General features: G+C 39.5%; 1 protein-coding gene across 6 annotated transcripts in view; it reads left to right on the forward strand.

Moving 5' to 3' along the window:
- Nucleotides 1-16795, forward strand: part of MDM2 (MDM2 proto-oncogene) — a 198706-nt gene that overhangs the window by 164237 nt on the left and 17674 nt on the right. The window contains exons 1-6 of one of the 6 annotated variants that reach the window (XM_047742775.1): nt 7234-7536; nt 8029-8131; nt 8281-8365; nt 12217-12291; nt 14556-14689; nt 16536-16585. In XM_047742775.1, coding sequence (XP_047598731.1) covers nt 8285-8365; nt 12217-12291; nt 14556-14689; nt 16536-16585 — 340 coding nt within the window. In that variant the 5' untranslated portion in view covers nt 7234-7536; nt 8029-8131; nt 8281-8284. Of the gene's footprint in view, nt 1-7232; nt 7537-8028; nt 8132-8280; nt 8366-12216; nt 12292-12961; nt 13049-14555; nt 14690-16535; nt 16586-16795 lie in introns of those variants that run through there. The other 5 variants (XM_047742773.1, XM_047742774.1, XM_047742778.1 and 2 more) reach the window with 5 other exon arrangements.

Raw genomic sequence — 16795 nt, forward strand, 5'->3', positions numbered from 1 at the left:
TTCTGGGTTATACCACAGTTATTTGCTCAATACAAATTTATATCAGTCATGAGCTTGAAATGCACAATTTTTAAAAAAAGTTTATTTATTTATTTGACAGAGAAAGAGAGCACAAGCAGGGGGAGCGGCAGGCAGAGGGAGAGGGGGGAAACAGGCTGAGCTGAAGGCAGACATTTAATTAACTGAGCCACCCATGTGCCCAAGAAATGCATAATTTTCTAGGAAATTTTATTTCCTAGAACAAAACTGACTTCAGGAGAAATGAGAAATCTAAACAGTACTCATTAAAGAAACTGAAATTTCTTTAGTAGTCAAAAAATTTCCAATACCAAAAGATATCTCCAAGCCTTAATCATTTCATAGACAAGTTTTACTGAGCCTTTAATAAACAGGTAATTCCAGTCTTATATACACGATGTTTAAGAGAATAGAAAAAACTACTTAACTCATAAAACCATTAAAACCTTATATCAAAATAAGAATATATAAGGAGGGACGCCTGGGTGGCTCAGTTGGTTAAGCAGCTGCCTTCGGCTCAGGTCATGATCCCAGCGTCCTGGGATCGAGTCCCGCATCGGGCTCCTTGCTTGGCGGGGAGCCTGCTTCTGCCTCTGCCTGCCATTCTGTCTGCCTGTGCTCGCTCGCTCTCCTCTCTCTCTGACAAATAAATAAAATCTTTAAAAAAAAAAAAAAAAGAATATATAAGGAAAGAAGAAAGACCAGTCTCAAAAACCTGTACAAAAAAATCCCAAATTTAAAATATCAGTATAGGGGCACTTGGGTGACTCAGTTGTTTTTTGGCTCAAGTCATGATCCTGGGGTCCTGGGATCAAGCCCCAAGTTGGGCTCCCTGCTCAGTGGGGAGTCTGCTTCTCCCTCTCCCTCTCCCTCTGCCTCTCCCTTTGCTTGTGCTCTCTCGCTTTCATGTTCTCTCTCTCTCAAAATAAATAAAATCTTGGAAAAAAAAAACGAGTTTCTTATGGGAGTTTTACTGCAGTCAAATGTGTTTTGCTGAATGCACTATGTAATCCCTGTTTTTACTGGGAGGCAGTTTCCCTCAATGACATCTCAATCCAACTTCATCATTACTGAGTTCTTTTAGTTAATGAAACAGTCTCATTTCAGTTATTAAGTCTGACTCCTTCACTTTGAAACTTCAATTCATATTTGGTTGAAAGCTTTCCTTCCTCATGTCCCAGAGCAGGCTGAATTTGTGGCTCTGGTGACCTGGAACTGGAAATGGGACTGTGGGGCATGGCTCTGTCACATCCCACATCCTCTTTCCTGTTCTTACTCCTGGTTTGCAGAATTCCGGAATAGACCCTCATTGGTCCTCACCCTGTATAATCCTCTCCCCTTTGAGTCTGCATAAAGCCTGGCAAATATAATGAGATATTATGCCCATGATTATGCTATATTACATGGCACAAAGGAGTTTATCTGAGTTGGCCAGTTCTAACCACAAGAGACTTTAAAACTCAGAGTTTTCTTTGGCTGGTGGCAGAGGAGTAAGTCAGAGATTTGAAGTGTTGGGAGGAACTCAACACACTATTGCTGGTTTGAAGATGAAGGGGCCCATGTGTTAAGGGATGTAGGTAGACTTTAGGAGCTGGGGGGGGGCTATTAACAGCAAGGAAATGGGGATCACAGTTCTACAACTACCAGGAACTGAAGGTGGACAACAATCTGAATGAGCTAGAGCCTCTAGAGCCTCCAGATAAGAACCCAGTTGGCCAATCTTCATTGACCTTATGAGAACTGGAGCAGAGAAACCCAGTCGAGCTTACTTGGACTTCTGACACACAGAGTTATGAGCCAATATATTTGTATTGCTTTAAGCCACTACATTTGTGGTAATTCATTACACAGCAATAGAAAACTATTACAAGACTCCTTTGGCATTGATGGGGGGAAAGAGGAGGAGGGGGAAGTGATCTTTCCTTACACAATTGGCCTTACAATTTGTTGTACTTTTATTAGTTAGACGTACTCATGTTTTCTTTACATGAAAAATACCAGCTAGATGATGGAGATGTTTCTGTCCCCTTTCTGTTGGTTGTCTTGTCCTCTCTGTTTAATGTAAATTGGGTATCAGTTGCCTCCAGGTGGCAGTTATCTAAAAGCTAGTTCTCCAAAGGGGCTTAAGGCATGGTCCTGGCAGGAAATTGGGGGTGGGCGGGGGAGCTTCTGAATAAAGCTCAACTTTTTTTTTGCTCCAACTCAGCACATTCCACCAATGGACATCCTATAGTGTCTCTTGCTGCCAGGGTTTTCTTACCATAGCAGTGGCCATCCTGAGAGCTACCAGCAAAACTCCTTATACCCCTACCATCTTCTTCAGGGACCACTGACTTGTGAGAAACTCCAGAAACCCTTCCACACCAAAGCAGGGGATGCTATACAACCTCATTATGTCTCTTCTGCTAGTTGAGTGGCTCAGCAACGTTCAGACAGGATGTAGTCAAAGGTCTCAGAGAGGACTTGGGGGCTAGGTAGGGGAGTTATAACTCTTCATTCCTCCAGAAGGTAACCTGTTTTTCTCCTGGTCTGCCCTTAAAACTGTCAATGCTAAAAGTCATCAAACTGGTTGAGCCTGTATTGCCCTGTGGGAACCAGAATCTCAGGTCAAGAACTAGACCTTATCTGAACTTAGCCTTGGAAAATTGAGTAACTGTTCTCAACAGGACAGTATTTCCACTCAAATCCCTGAGATACGTGGTAACCTCTGAGGACAGGATAAGCTATCAGTTATGCCCCATTATCATCCTGCTACACTATTCCTGTTGCAAACTCAGTTCATCAGTGTCCTTAAAAAAAAAAAAAAAAAAAAAAGACCCAGTATAACTAAGGAGAGTCTATCTGAGTAAATACAAGGATGGCTCAATATTAGAAAATCCATCACTGCAGTCTTAACGTATTAACAGATTAAGGAGAAAGGCCACATGATCATCTCCAGATTCGTAAAGAGGTATTATATGAAATTGAACACTCATTCATATTTTTAAAAAATTTCCAAAACATGAAGTAGCCCAGCCCTTCAGTGTATAATTTGAATAAATATATCTATTTTCTGTGAATTATCCTGAAAGTTTTAAACAGAATGACCTCATAGTTTTTAATAAAGAATATTATTTACCTAAAATGTGCTAGCAGCATCTTGCCCAGCCATAAAGCAATAAACTTCTCAATAATCTTAATTTTGACATTTGGATAAATAATGGAAACTTTCTATTTTAAGGGCATGTATCCCATCAATTGGAATAAGTACCTTAAAAAAAAAGGCAGCTCTTCAATGGAATTAATAGTGATATAAATGTTTGATACAGGCAGTACTTTTATAAAATATGCTGGAAATTGCTCCCTGTAATTTTTTAAAATAAAAGGTCAATTATGGTAAAAAAAAAAAATTTCCAAAACATGAATGGAAGGAAACTTTTATAATGTATTAAAGGGCACCTACCTAAAACTTACAACAGACCTCAAACTTTAAAAGCATTTTTATTAAAGTCAGGAATAAGATGATGTCCACTATCTTTGCTACTATTGCATAAAAGAATACTTATTCTAATGGTTATAAGACAAGAAAAGTAGATATAAGAAAGGAGGAGACAAATTGATGATTTTTCAGGTGATATTACTGTTTTCATAAAAAATTCAAGAGCATCTACTGAGAAACAGTATGTATAAAACAGAATACAACAGTTTTCTTTTTTTTTCTTAAGAATTTATTTATTTGACAGACAGAGATCACAAGCAGGCAGAGAGGCAGACAGAAGCAGGCTCCCCGCCGAGCAGAGAGCCTGACGTGGGGCTCTATCCCAGGACCCCGAGACCATGACCTGAGCCGAAGGCAGAGGTTCAACCCACTGAACCACCCAGGCGCCCCCAGAATACAGCAGTTTTAATGGCTATCAGATCAAAATACAAAAATCAATCTTCACTGTCCTAAAGAGAAAATGATAAAACATTATTAAAGGATGTAAAGGGAGACCTGAAAAAAAGTGTCACGTTCTTTAGGACAATGAAGAATCCAGACTGAAAAGACATCAAACTAATCTATTGGTCCAAAGCACTTTGAATCAAAATTCCAATAGGATTCTTTTTTATGATTTAGACTAATTCTAAAAGTGACATCCAAGAACAGCCAAAACAATACTGAAAAAGATAAGACAGCTTTTCTTGTTAGATTTCAAAACTCAGCACAAGGCTTACTACCCTATGGCGCAGTAATTTCTTTTATATGTATGCATATACATACATATACGGTACTTCCTTTTTACAGATTCATAAATTTATAGTCAGTGTTATAAAAACATGGACTCAATAGGTGTACACCAAGTTGATAGTTACAGCTGCCTCACAGAAGAAGGGGAATGGGATCAAGAATAAAAATAGGCGAATTTCAACTTTTTTTAATATTCCATTTTTTAATACATCTGAAGCAGGAATGACAAATATGAATTCTAGGCAGTGGTTACATTAGATATTAATTGTTCTGTGGATGTTTCTGCATATTTTAACCTGACAAGTTCAAACAAACAAAAAAGTCGATAACTTCCCAAAATAGAAACAAAAATCTCACCATTTGGTAGGATTTTGCTTTTTAAATAACACTATTCATCTCCAGACATTTGGAAAGATAATCAGAATTTGTACTACTTCTGTACTTTTAGACAGCCAAGTAAATATTGTTAAGCTTTCAGCATTCTAAACATTCTACACACCATTTCTGAGGTAAATCTTGTTTATTTTTCCTCATTCTTTAAGGATTAATCAGTTATCATTAATAAATGCCAGTATGAAGTGGTCTGGGACCAGGACAAAAGTCTATCGTGAATGTGCTTGCAAAGTTTAGGTTCCAAAGAATATCAAGAGGCTCAAAGTGTCTTCATCTCTTGGAACAAAGGAGGGTATCAAGAGCAATGCTACTAAAAATTAAGCACAAGTCTGCTCCTAGAAAAGCCTGGAGTAAGTATAAGGGCAGAAAGACATAGGATAATAGTGGAATGCAGGGACAAAGCAGCAGCTGGTCTGTATTTTTTTAAAAGATTTATTTATTTGAAAGAGAGAGAGAGAGAAAAAAAGTGAGTTGGTGGGGAGGGGCAGAGGGAGAAGGAGAAAATCTCAAGCAGACTCCCCCAAGAGTGTGGAGCCCAACTCAGGGCTCCCTCCTCTGACCCAAGTTCATGACCCAAGCCCAAACCAAGAGTAAGTTGCTCAACCTACTGAGCCACCCAGGTGCCCTTGCATTTTTTTTTTTTCTTAATGGTAAAGTCACAAACAATAGGAACAGATTTTCAAGTGAAAAGATTCAGTGTGATTTCCCATTCCTCATTTCTTTGACTCCTGCAGTATTTGATATCATTACTTGACTTACCATTTTGGGACACCATTTCTGCGACACCATTATATGGCTTGTGTTGGGTGTCTTTCTGGTCATTCCTCTAGTTCCTTGCTGTTTCTACCCCTGCTGCCTTATCCCAGTCTAATGTTTTCTTTGAAGAAGTTACCATTTCTTACATGTTGAGCCAGTCATCCCCTCAAAAGCTCCATCTCTAGCCTGGGCTTCAGTTTCACATTTTCTACCACTGAACTCTTTGTTCTGTGGTGCATCATTCAAAACCCAACAATCAGCCAACTTTTCACTTCCTCCAGACTTTTTGTCAGTGGTATCCTCATTCACTTTGGGTGGAAATTCAGTCAGTTGGGTAAGTTATGTGACAGCTGGGGTATGACCATCTTGTTCACTACCTGTGGCCTTGGATAGCACTTGTTACACATGGTAAGTTTTTAATACCAATTCCTTGAAAGATAGAATCCTTGCCTCATCCACCTCTCTCCCCCAACACCTTAAATCCTCTCACTTCTTCCCTCATTTCTGTTCTTCTCTTGTATTTTCTCCATCTCTTGAGATTTTCTTTTATCCTGTGTCAAGCACAGTTTCACAACTAGAAACCTCACTGTATTTGATATGATAAAGATGAGATTTTTTAATTTTAAAGCCAAACCAAATCCCTGAAGATAATAATGTTAACAAATCAGCTGAGTAACCAGTATGCTTAAGAGAGATTCCTTTCTATAGGCTAGGGAGTGGGAGAAGGGAAAGTTATAATTTTATTTAAAAAAAAAAAAAGTCCCTATAAAAAAGGAACTAATTGCTTCCTGGCCAAAGAACCTTGTTTTCTTTCTTGTTGTTGTTGTTTGTTTGTTTTTACACAATGACTTTTTACAATGCTTTTGGGTTGAGCCATCTGATTCTTACATCCTTATTCATTTTTTAAATTGCTACGCCTATGTGCCAAAAGGGCAAGGCGAGTCTTTCAGTAGATTCCCTGATATATAAATATATATTCTTAATGAGAACGAATGTTATCTAAACAAACCCAAAGATTCTAAAAGCATAACATGTAAAGTAACCGCTGTTCTTTGTCTCCCCCTGCACCCCCCCGTCACCGGAGCCACGAGTCTTGAACATTCGTATGCATCGTGTTACAAGTCTATATTGTAGTAGTTTTTTTAAAAATTTAATTAATTTATTTATTTGACAGAGAGAGATATCACAAGTAGGCGGAGAGGCAGGCAGAGAGAGAGAGAGAGAGGAAGAAGCAGGCTCCCCGCTGAGCAGAGAGCCCGATGTGGGGCTCCATCCCAGGACCCTGGGATCATGACCTGAGCTGAAGGCAGAGGCTTTAACCAACTGAGCCACCCAGGCGCCCCTATTGTAGTAGTTTTAATCATACTTTTTTAAAAGAAGTCTTGAAATAACTCATTTGTATACAACTCCAGTAGCTGGCGGTGTGGGCTTAATATATCGCACAGCTGTTAATTTTGGTTTCGTTTCTGGTCGCGACACTTAAATATGCCTGGTGCCTGCCGTTTCCACCGCTGCCGGGAGTTGTAAACACATGACAGACAGAAATAGCACAACGGCTGAAGTCCCTAGGGTAGCGCGCCAAATGAGGCGCGGCGGGCTGGGCCGAACCCCACCCTAGCAGCACTGGCTGCCCACGCCGGGCTGTAGCGCCGGGACCCCGTCGCCCCTCCCATCCTGAAGCGGAGCGCGCGCCGCGCTCCCGGGCCGCCCCTTCGCGGAGGCGGCCGGCCCAGCCCCCTCCCCCCATTGGCCGACGTGGTTGTGGCTGGGCGCGCGCGCGCGCGCGTAAACGCCCGGATGAGCCGCGGTTTCCGGCGCGCTCCCTTCGGGCCGTAGGGGGCGCGCATCGGGCGTACCTCGGCTGGCTCGGCTGCTTCTGGGCCCTCTGTGGCCCTGTGTGGCTGGAAGGAAAGTGGAGCAAGAGCCGCAGCCTCGGAGGCAGCCCTGACTCCCCTGAGGTCCTGCCGCTTTCGCCGCCAGGAGCCTCCTTCTCTGGACCTGGTGCGTGGGAGCGCCCCGGTGGCCTGGGCCCCGCGAGTGGAATGGTCGCTGAGGCCCAGGGCGTCGGGCTTCTGCGCGCCCAGTGAAGGGAACTTGGGAGTCTCGAGGGTCTCCGCTAACCCCTACTCCAGGCGCGGACAACCCCGCTTGGTGAAGAGCAGGTACCGGCCGGGAAGCGCGTGAGCAGTTCTGGGTTTGTTTTGTGACTTGGGTCTCCCTGCGCGGGAGGGAGGCTGTCGTTTGCAGTCTCTATCCCGCTCGCAGCTTTTGTGCGTTTGGTCGGTGGTGGGGGGGCGCGGGGCACGTGGGTTTGGGGAGGTTTTTGTTAGTAGGTCGCGATTGTGGCCGCCGGGGAGGAGGGCGGGGTTTGCGGCCCCCGAGTCGGGCGGGCGGGGGCCAGGGGGCTCCGCGGGTGGTCGGGGTAAAGGTCACGTGGGCGGGGGGTGTGCTGCGCTGTGGTCTGCTGTCTCCCGACTCCCGGTCCGGAAAATGACAGGTGCCTCTTTGGTAGCCTGCGTGAACCGGGCGCCGTGTTTGGGCGAGTATGGGCCGGTTCTGTGGGCAAGTTGACTCAGCTTTTCCCTTTGGGCTGGTCAAGTTCGGACACGTTCCTAAGACGCAGTCAAAGGAGCTAAGCCCTGACTTGTCTCCAGCTGGGGCTATTTAAACCATGCTTTTTCCCAGCTGTGTTCGCCGGCGATTACAGATAGGTACCCGGGGTCAGCGACGTAGAGCACTTACTCTACACTGATCCAGGTAAGGACCCGCTTGCTACTACTGGCTTTAGTTTTAATAAGTGCAGTACTTAAGGGCATTATTTATATCCTTTCTGTGGGACTCTGGTTTTTTCCACAGACGTTTCATTATTTCAAGTTTTTATTTTGTGTTCTTTTTCCCACTTGTAGGCAAATGTGCAATACCAACATGTCTGTGTCTACTGATGGTGCTGTAAGCACCTCACAGATTCCAGCTTCGGAGCAAGAGACCCTGGTTGGTATTTTTGTCTCAAGTGTAACTTTTAAGACTATTTTATGAGGTGATCTACTAAATTCCATAGACCCCATTTACAGTATTGTTCTCTAAGTGAAACTGGGTACACAGCTTAAATTCTGCCATTTATGCCGGGGACAAATGTAAAAGCTGACTATAAGAATCGGTATTTATTTTCTTAGTCCTTTATCACCCTGGATTTAGAATTGAGTTCCATTAAGCATGGATGCTGAAGTTATGTTTGTTACTGACTGATTTTTTTTTTCTATTTTGACTTGTCAGCATTTAACTTTTTAGATGTCTAAAAGTCAAAAACAATTCATGTTTGTGAAGATTTTAGACATTACAGAAATGTAAAAAGTGAAAGCTTTTGAAAATTCTAGTCTTTTTTTTTTTTTTTTTAACCATGTCTCCTTTTAGATTTTTCTTGTGTCTCTATATAAGGGCAAATTTTAATCTGTTATTGTCTTGTTTTGTTAAGACAGGTGTGGTGCAAATTCCATCCATGTCAGTGAATCTATAGAATTCTGTTTAATGGCTCCCTAGTGTTCCAAAGCATTAGTGTACCTTTCTAAAAATTTATGCCTCTGCTATAAGTTTTTTCAGATAGGTTTTTTAAAAATTGCCTTTAGTTTTTGAGTATTACAAATAGTCCTGCTTTGTATGTGTATCCTATGTTACGTGACTCCTGTAAGATTTTGTATACAGAAGTAAACTCCTGGGTCCTAAACTATGCATATATTTGATTGCTGTTCATAACTTGCTAACAAAAGATTGTGAAAGTTTACACCACTGCCAACACTGAATATTATCAATTTTTTAATATTATCAATTTTTATTATTATTTTTGCTGTTTTTGTGGTAAAAGATTCTATATCACTTTATATTTGTATTTCCCTGATCTCTCTTGAGATTGGGCATATTGTCATTTGTTAAATCATTTATTTCTTCTGGGATTTGCTTGGTCTTGTCCGTCCACTTTTCCTTTAGGTTTATTGTGTTTTTCTTAATTTGTAGTGGTTCTGTGTGTTTCAAATATATGTAACTTTTTTTTAAAAGAAATTCATATCTAGACTTCTTTTATTTTATTTTATTTTTAAAGATTTTATTTATTTTTTTGAGAGAGAGAGAATGAGAGAGAGAGCATGAGAGAGGGGAGAGTCAGAGGGAGAAGATGACTCCCCACTGAGCAGGGAGCCTGATGCGGTACTCGATCCTGGGATTCCAGGATCATGACCTGAGCTGAAGGCATTCGCTTAACCAACTGAGCCACCCAGGCACCGAAATATATGTACCTTTTATCATTTAAAAAGGTTGCATTTAATTTTGTTGTGTTTTTCCTACTGAGAATGTTTTTATGAAGTCAAATTTATTGACCTGTTGGTTTTTGCGTTTCATATCAAGCTTTGGAAGAAGTCTCCCATCCAAGGATTATACAACTATAGTCCTGTGTTTTCTGGTAGTATTTTTAATTTTCACATCTAGATCTTCATCTGGAATATATCTTTTTGTTGTTAAATGTAAGATTAAGAATGGTATTTTCTTTTATGGTTTTCTTATTGCATGTCTTTTAGGTCTTAATAAAAAACTGATGGCTTTCCATTGCAGATTTTTACTTTGAGTTGTTCTGTGAAGTTTGAACTTAATATACATAACATTTTAAGAGGGGAAAAAAAGTAATTTTTTATCTCTCAAGAGAGAGTTCATTCTTTAAGTAACCTGAAAGTAAAGTGTATGTGTAAGAATACCCACAAAAAGGTGTGATCAGAACAGTTAATGATTGAATACTGCACTTACTGTGTATTTTAAGATTTTTGGTTATTATTATTTTTAAAGATTTTATTTGTTAGAGAGAGAGAGAGAAAGTGAGCATGAGCAGGAGAAGGGTGCTGAGGGAGAGGGAGAAGCAGTCTTCATCCTGAGCAGGGAGCTGGATTGGGACTCGATATCAGGACCCCGGGATCATGACCTGAGCTGAAGGCAGATGACTGAGCCACCTAGGTGTCTAGTGTTTTGGTTATTAAATAATAGTCTGTTGATTAGTTGGAAATAGGCCATTTTCTTAAATCTGGTTTTGAGAGTTAGATTCCAAACCGAGATGCTGTTAGATTTCAAAGTTAGGCAAAGGACAGGAGTATCTTGAAGAGAGGTACAAAGGCACCAGTCTGTGTGGAGGTGGCAAGCTATAAAGACACTTGAGCTTTAAAGATTTTGATGCAGCAACGGGGAGAAAGAATATCTTATATTCCTTTCTCCTTGACAGTTTCTTTCTCAATACCACTTGCAAAACCTCTAGATCAATAAGTCAAGCAGAGAGAGTCAATTATCATATGGTTTCACTTATTTGTGGAGCATAACAAATAGCATGGAGGACATGGGGAGTTAGGAGAAGGGAGTTGGGGGAAATTGGAAGGGGAGGTGAACAATGAGAGACTATGGACTCTGAAAAACAATCTGAAGGGTTTGAAGAGGTGGGGGGGGTGGGAGGTTGGGGGAACCAGGTAGTGGGTATTAGAGAGGGCACGGATTGCATGGAGCACTGGGTGTGGTACAAAAAACAGTGAATACTGTTATGCTGAAAATAAATTAAAAAGATTAAAAAAAAAAGGGACCAGGAAACACTCAGTTAAGGCATTTACAATGTGTTAAGATTGGTTTTCAGTCCACAAAGTAGGCAGTTGGAAATTGAATGAATGAAATAAGCTAATGAATAAAGAAATAAATCTTGGATTTTATCTCATTTGTTTGGATAAAATAAATTCTTGATGTCAGGGCTTAATGTCATCATCATTATCACCACCGCCATTGCTATGATCATCACTAACATCACTAGGAGAAAATCTTGGCAATGTGTGGGTAGTTGGTTGATTGGTTGTTTTTAGTCATGGGCAAAGCCCTTTTAATAAAGACAAAATAAAGAAACAACAACAACAACAAAAACAAAAAAAAACAAACCTCTAGATCAGGTAAATTTTTGTAAATACCGATTTTTGTAAATACAGTTTTATTGAAATGTAGCCATGGCCTTTGGTTTACATATCTGTACTTCTGAGTTAGACCATCTGGGAGGAAAAGCTTAAAACTTACAATTTTGCTCTTTATAGAAAAAAATTGACCCTTGATCTAGTTGGTAGGTTCCTTGAATACAACTCCTGTTGTATTTATCATCCCCCCCCACCCACCATACCTAGCACTGTCTGGTGCATGGAAAAAGTTCAATAAGTGTTTGTCAGTAGATCCTTGAAAAGTAGACCCACTAAGAGGCAGCATGACGTGGTAGGAAGAAAATGCTGGTTTGTAGTCGGGGGTTATGAGTTGCAGCCTCAGATATGCTCTTAATTATCCTTGTTAGTTATTTAAGTCCTCCAGCTTTCAGGAGCCTGATGAGTGGAAAGAAAAGATTAGGAAACAGATCTACCCTGAAGACTTACCCTTTTCTCTTGGATTTTGCAGTTTAGTTTATGGTAATCTCATTGGAGTATTCCATTTATAGTTTGTAAGGTATTAAGCAGATAATAGAAATGGCTGGAGGAAAGAGAATTAATTTTCACTGCCTTGGCATGGATACTGTGTTTGATTGCAACTAATGATACTTGAGGATTCTGTGATTACTTGCATAGTAATGAAATCTCAGCTTTTTTTTCCAAATTGCCTTGATAGTCTATGATACTGGGTTTCTATAGACTGTTACATTTAGTGAAAACAATGACTTAGTTTTTGAGTTCTAACCTTGTGAGATTGTTAAATATAACTCCTACCTTTACTGAAAATCTTCATGGAAATGCTTGCTGTGGGGCTTACAGTTGCGGAATAATTTTGGAAGTATAATAGCAGCTTTTTGTTCTTTGTAGGTTAGACCAAAGCCTTTGCTTTTGAAGTTGTTAAAGTCTGTTGGTGCACAAAAAGACACTTATACTATGAAAGAGGTAAGCTAAATTAAGAGTTAACAAGATAACTAATATCTTGCTAATAACATGTAGTCATGGGGAGAAATTGGCTATATTGAGGGATTTTTTAGTAAGCAGTAATACGAAGTATTGTCATTTGGACTATAATTTGAAGCTGAAATTCTAATTATACTTGAATATCATTTCTCACTGGGAACTGTGAGACAGAGGGAGGCTCTGTAGGGGTTCTTAGCATTTTTGTGTATGGACCCACTTGGCAGACGGGTAGAGTCTTCTCAGAAACCTGTTTCTAAATGCATGAACCAAAATGTATAGGATTACAAAGGAAGCAAATTATGTAAAAGAGTTATCAAAATAGTAGACAATTTTGTGATATATGTGCTCTTTTGAGTGTGTTTTTTTAATTAACACATTAAATAAAAAGATTTAGCAGCCGATGTAGTGAATGTAATTTCAAAGTAGTGAGGAGTATAGTTAGTTATTTTCAGATGTTTACAACAAGCATAGTATGATGTGAAAACACTTGTGATTTGTATTGGTGACAGAAATCACAGGTATTACTAATACTTTGTGGTTTGTTGCCTATATTCATAATAGGAAAAGCTAAATTTCAGTTAAAAGTTAGTGAAAATATCGATAGAAATTTTTTTTCCATCCAAATTAATGGACCCCTTGAATTCTATCCAAGGACTTCTTGGGCATCCATGGATCCCAGGTTAAGAACTTCTGCACTAGAGATACATGAGTACAGTATACTGATCTTTCTGGGATAGAGGTGAGCTGATTCATGAACATATGTTCTATTTAATGGATACATTTCAATGTAATGTTCTCTAGCTTTAAATTTGTGCACAGAAGCATGATTTTCAGTGAGAGATTGGGCCATCTTAGGCAAAATTTCATTGTGAATGAAATGTGCCTTTCCCCCCCATCTCTCCCACTTAGTTTATGGGGCCCAGATTGCTTAAAACACTGAAGTAACTTACCTACATCAGGATAGTGGGTCAGGAAGAGACTCTGCACCATTTTCCTTTTCAGCCACACTTTTTGTGAACTTCCTTATGGGATGTTTGGTAGGTGTGTAGGTTCTCTTCTTCCTCCCACTTATCAACTTATCTTCAATCCATAGTCACCAGGGATTATTCCTTTAAGTTTGAGGCCTGCTTAACCAGTTAAATCTACAGATGGTAGGGGAGCTCTCAGGGAAGTGTCGAGATTAAGGATATTTTCAAGGTTAAGGATGCATTTAGGGCTGATGACTTGGGTTTGACCTCATTATCATCACATAATTAATTGGTTAAGGAAACAAAAGGCATGCATTTAGTAGTAGAAAGGAGGAGAAAATTGATTGGGCCATTATAAAGGTGTAGAATGCTTATGCAAAACCATCTAAGAGTAATATATATATATTTATTGTCTGAGTTTTCAGTTGCAGGATCTTTGTTCTGGGGCATATGGAAGAGTGATATGACAGCTAGTATGGGATAGTAGAAAAAAAACTGGACTAGTAGTCAGGAGACCGGGTCCCATTTCCTTATCTCTAATACAGTGAAAACAACTCTATGAAATATCAGAAGGATGAAACAGTACTTGTAAAAGTACATCTAAACTGTAAAAAAAAATTCGTGCATATTTAGGTGGTTAATAGGTTTGTATGTGGATGTCTTAAGATGTATCATTTCTTTGTCTTAGTGGAGCATACAGAATTTAACTGGATACGCATGATTCAGGGTTACTATTTTGATTACTATTGCATAGATTATATTGATATCTTCAAGAGTTTATTTTATTCACAGAATTCTTCCAAACTATTGTGTAGATATAATTGGTCACTTTCCTGTGGTTCTCATCTGTCATGACCTCAGAGGCTGTTGGGATGTATGGTGTTTGGGACTGTTTACTATTTGCTAAATGACTCCAGGTCACTGCTCTATTTTAGTTGATGTTTTGATTTTGCAGCTCTTTATTGCTCTCACTGGTTTTGCATTTTGCTGCCTTTTCCCTTCTTCCTAGTATGTATTACCTAGGTATCTGGGCAGAGTTAAAGTCTATCATACACACACACTTTATTTAAGTGAGTTGGAGAAACAGTGTCTACTCCCATCAGATTAAAAGGAGAAGATTTAAGAGCTTTTTTAAGAGTACAAGAATGGTTGTTATTTCAGACAGTTACGGGTCTGGTTGCAGGTTGTTTAACCATTTTTAGATAAATGAGATATTGAATGTATTTGAAACTAACATTTAATTTTCTTTAATGCTCAGAAATCCTATTTCTATTTCAGGTTATATTTTATCTTGGCCAGTATATTATGACTAAACGATTATATGATGAGAAGCAACAGCATATTGTGTATTGTTCCAATGATCTTCTAGGGGATTTGTTTGGAGTGCCAAGCTTCTCTGTGAAAGAGCACAGGTAAATTCTTCAGCTTAGTGCATTGTAAAAAGCCAGCTGGGCAAACATTTCAGTTTACCTCCATCTTCACTGCCTTTTGTCAGAGAAAAATTGTTGCTGTTTATAAAAAGATGCTGAAATTTAATTTAGTAATATAGCATATTGCTTTGGAACCTCAGCTGTGGAATCTTATAAACCCAGGTTTGAGACCTACCTCTCATTTACTAGCTGTGTAACTAGGTAAACTGATAACCCTCTCTAAGCCTCAGTTTATCCTACTTGTAGACATAATACAAATACCTCATGTCGAGGTTATAGAGAGACAGTGTGTGTGTTTGACACATAGGAATCATTTAAATATTAGTCTCAGGGACATCTAGGCGACTCAGTTAAGTGTCTCACTTTGGCTCAGGTCATGATCTCAGGGTCCTGGGATTGAGCCCTTAGTCAGGCTCCCTACTTAGCGGGGAGCATGCTTCTCACTTTCCCTCTCCCCCGGCTCGTGCATGCTCTCTCTCATATAAATAAATAAATAAAATCTTTTTTTTTTTTTTTTTTAAGGTTTTATATATTCACTTGACAGAGATCACAAGTAGGCAGAGAGGCAGGCAGAGAGAGGAGGGAGGAAGCAGGCTTCCCACTGAGCAGAGAGCCTGATGTGGGGCTCGATCCCAGGCAGAGGCTTAACCCACTGAGCCACCCAGGCACTGCATAAATAAATAAAATCTTAAAAAAAAGAAATTGGGATGCCTGGGTGGCTCATGGTTGGTTAAAGGCTCATGCCTTTGGCTCAGGTCTTGATCCCGGGGTCCTGGGATTGGTCCCGCATCAGGCTCCTTGCTCATTGGGGAGCCTGGTTCTCCCTCTGCCTGCTGCTACCGTCCCCCCACCCAGCTTGTGTGCACGTGTGTACTCTCTGACAAGTAAATAAATATCTTTAAAAATAAATAAATGTTAGTCATAGTTACTGTGTGTTAAAGAATATTATTATTGCAGTTACTGTCAAAGACAATCTTTAGACCACACTGTGGTAAAGGCTTAAGTTTGAGCCTTACTCTGGAGATTTTATCATATAGCATTATAGCACTTAATCAGCTGAATTTAACTCAGATAACATTTCTAGAATTACTCCACTGGGAACTGAAGACTTTTTGCAGTCTTTCTTGCCTTACATTTGGAATTCCTTTTCCCATTTGGTTTAGTAGTCTGTGTGGAGCCTTAGTATGCCTGTATATCTTAATAAATGGGATGAATACTTTTCACCTGAAACAATTTTATTCCTTTTTTTCCCATTTCTAGAACAGTGGTTCATAGTAGCTTTTCAGTCTGTATTTATTAAATGAATGAAGGAAGCTTCATCTTTTAATAGATTTTAAGATCAGGAAAGAAAATCCGTAGGTGATTGGTCCATGGCTAATAGAAGTCAAAATCAAGTTCCCCTATAGTGGGTTTTGTGTGACCCACTGCCTTTTTAGGCAGTCTACTTCTAAGCTTTAAGCACAGGGCTAAAAACTTTCTGTTTGAAAATACATGAATCAACCTGCTTTCTGTGTTCACACCCATTCCCTTGGGTCTTTTGGTAAAGTCCAAATAAGGCACATTTCAGGAAGTGGAGATACTAAGTCTTTTCAGCTGGAGAGACCTTCGTGATTAGTAAGAGTAACTGTATATAATCGTTGTGCAGCTAATTATCATGATTGCTTTTTAGGACCTAGAAGCTTGCCAGTGATATAGTTTGAATGCAGTGATTTAAAATTTAGTTTGTGTACAGTATAGTTCATACTAATATGTATTTAAAAGTCTGGTCAAGTCCAGTTTAGTACATTTTTATTTTAAAATGTACATCTTTTCTTTTCCTCCCTACAAGGAAAATATATACAATGATCTACAGAAACTTGGTAATAGTCAATCAGCATGGTAAGTTAATTTTGAATACCATAAAAGTATTTTGAACACATTCTGTGTATGTGGAGTCATTTAATGGGAAGAAATGAACTACATGGACTAAAACAAAGTAATACTAAGGTTCTAATGCATATTTGCAATATGTAAAGTTAAATACCTTATTCCATCAATTTAAGCCTTGGGATATCAGTATTAGAATTTGTTTTAAAAGATAATTTCTGT

Source organism: Lutra lutra, chromosome 8 (assembly GCF_902655055.1).
Source record: "Lutra lutra chromosome 8, mLutLut1.2, whole genome shotgun sequence".
Lineage (NCBI taxonomy): Eukaryota > Metazoa > Chordata > Mammalia > Carnivora > Mustelidae > Lutra > Lutra lutra.